At 59.2% G+C, this 2017-nt stretch overlaps 1 protein-coding gene across 1 annotated transcript; it reads left to right on the top strand.

Moving 5' to 3' along the window:
- Positions 1 to 141: 141 nt before the first annotated feature.
- On the top strand, positions 142 to 1033 carry POSPLADRAFT_1163944 (hypothetical protein; the record flags this gene model as incomplete). The annotated part of the gene is made up of 3 exons (XM_024487799.1): positions 142 to 194; positions 324 to 360; positions 569 to 1033. Coding segments are annotated over 3 exons (555 nt in total), but the record flags the coding sequence as incomplete, so codon positions are not given.
- Between the last annotated feature and the right edge of the window lie 984 nt (positions 1034 to 2017).

Below are 2017 nucleotides of genomic sequence, written 5' to 3'. Positions count from 1 at the left end.
TGCACGGACCAGTGCGCACAGCCTGCCCTTATCTCCCCCTGTATATAAGCCGGCCTCTGCTGCCCTAGGGACCTCAGTTTTGACCTCTTGTCCCTAGGTCAGTAAGCCCTCCTTTGTATTCCTTTTTTACCTTACTAACTAATGCATTTACTTGTCCCTAGCCTTAGGTTTGAGCCTAGCTCACCATCGCTTCGGTAAGATAAGTTGAACACCCCCAGCATTTGGTTTTCCCCTGTCACTCGACCCTAAGTTGCGACATTAGGTTGAAACTCCCCATAGCTGCCGGCGTTCCAAAACAAACACTCACCTTTCCTCTCCCATAGATCGGGTGGTGTGCACCCCTACTATACCCTACAATACGTAGATAGCCTACAATACATCACCACAACTTAAGGGACGAACTCTTCGGTATCTGCACTTCAGTGGGCAATACTTGTCCTCACGGACGTGTGGCTTAGGTTCCTGCTGCATACTAGCCAAAAGCAGTACTGGGCCCCACGTGAATCGCAAACCCTAGTGTCATCTCAGGCGCCGTAGGTGTAAGCTAGTCTACCACGGCCTTTCGTAGTACGCGCACCTTCCCGTCCTCCCCCCATCCATCGTGGCTGCCTGCCAAGGCCAGATCCACGCATTCGACTCCCAGGACCTCATCGACGTCTACATCCCAGACGGCCCTGAGACTGTCCTCTACCGTTGCGAGCAGCAGCCGTGCCCCAATCGGACACCCCGATCGATCGAGGAGGATTACCCGCGCTACAAGGCGATCCGACGAGCGCAACACCCGCTCAGACCCCGAAGCACCCTTGCATCTCGATCTGCCTCGCGGCATTCTCGCCCTGTCTCCCCTACCTCCCGCCTTCCCCAAACTGTCGCTGAGTCCAGTCAAGCGCGAGGAGATCTCCCTCCAGACCCTGCGCCAGAGCCTGAGCCTGAGGAGGGTGAGGGTGAAGAAGAAATCTCGGAGTCCGAGTCCGCGGATCTTGCTCGGCCCGCCTCGCCGACAGCACTTGCCTCCACATCAGCAATCCCTGACGTACGTAACCCCTCCGCCGAACTTCCTCCGGCGCCTTCACCGCCAACTCCGCCGAGAGGCCGCTCGAGCACTCGCTCCTCTCGAAGTTCGACCAGCGGAAGGCCACCACAGCCGCCTCCGCCCCCGCAGCGTCCTCCGTCCCCCCCGACGCCGATAATGTCGTCTCCTGCAGCCGCCCTCGACAAGGAGACGTTAAAACTCCTCCTCCCTCTCCGATACGACGGCAAAACCATTATCGAGTGCAACCGGTTCCTATCGCAGCTGCGCATCTACTGGCTGGTCAACACGTCGTTGACGACCATTGAGCTTAAGGTACAGGTTGCGCTGAGCCTGCTCGACGGTGATGCCCGCGCCTGGGCAACCCCCTACTTCGCCCAGCTCATATCGGTGCAGATAGGTGTGCAAGGGGCTACGACCCCCTTCGCAAACGAAGCGGCCTTTGCCGCCACCTTCAAGGCCCACTTCGGAAATCTCGACGACGAGGCGGCAGCACAAGTAGAGCTGGCAAAGCTCTGCGCGGACAAGTCGGTCCGTGAAAAACGCACCGCTGCGGAGTTCTCTGCACTGTTCAAGGGTCCGGCGGATCGTTCCGGGTATGGGGACCTGGAACTACGCGACAAGTACCTGAGTGGCATCCCCTCCCGCGTATACCGAAAGATCGAGCTCGAGACCTTCACCACGTGGCGAGCCGCTGAAAAGCGAGCCACTGAGGTCGAGCAGATCCTCGACATTAGCCGGGCCCGTCGGCCCAAGTTGAACAACTTCTTCTCGGCCCGAGGTCGAGGTCGCGGTGGGGCACGTGGAGGTGCACCTACGACGCACGCAGCTTCGGCCAGCATCAATGCGGCCGTCGGAAAAGGAGACTTCCCCGGCACATGCTTCGGCTGTGGGAAGCAAGGGTACCGACGTTTCGAGTGCCCCAACTGTAAGGACAAGCCTTACACAAAACGCGCCGACGCGCGGGCTACGGTTGCCTTGGGATCC

Source organism: Postia placenta (genome assembly GCF_002117355.1).
Source record: "Postia placenta MAD-698-R-SB12 unplaced genomic scaffold POSPLAscaffold_539, whole genome shotgun sequence".
In the NCBI taxonomy this organism is placed as follows: Eukaryota; Fungi; Basidiomycota; class Agaricomycetes; order Polyporales; family Adustoporiaceae; genus Rhodonia; species Rhodonia placenta.
Note: the sequence above shows the minus strand (reverse complement) of the source record. Positions and strands in the feature narration are given on the sequence as shown.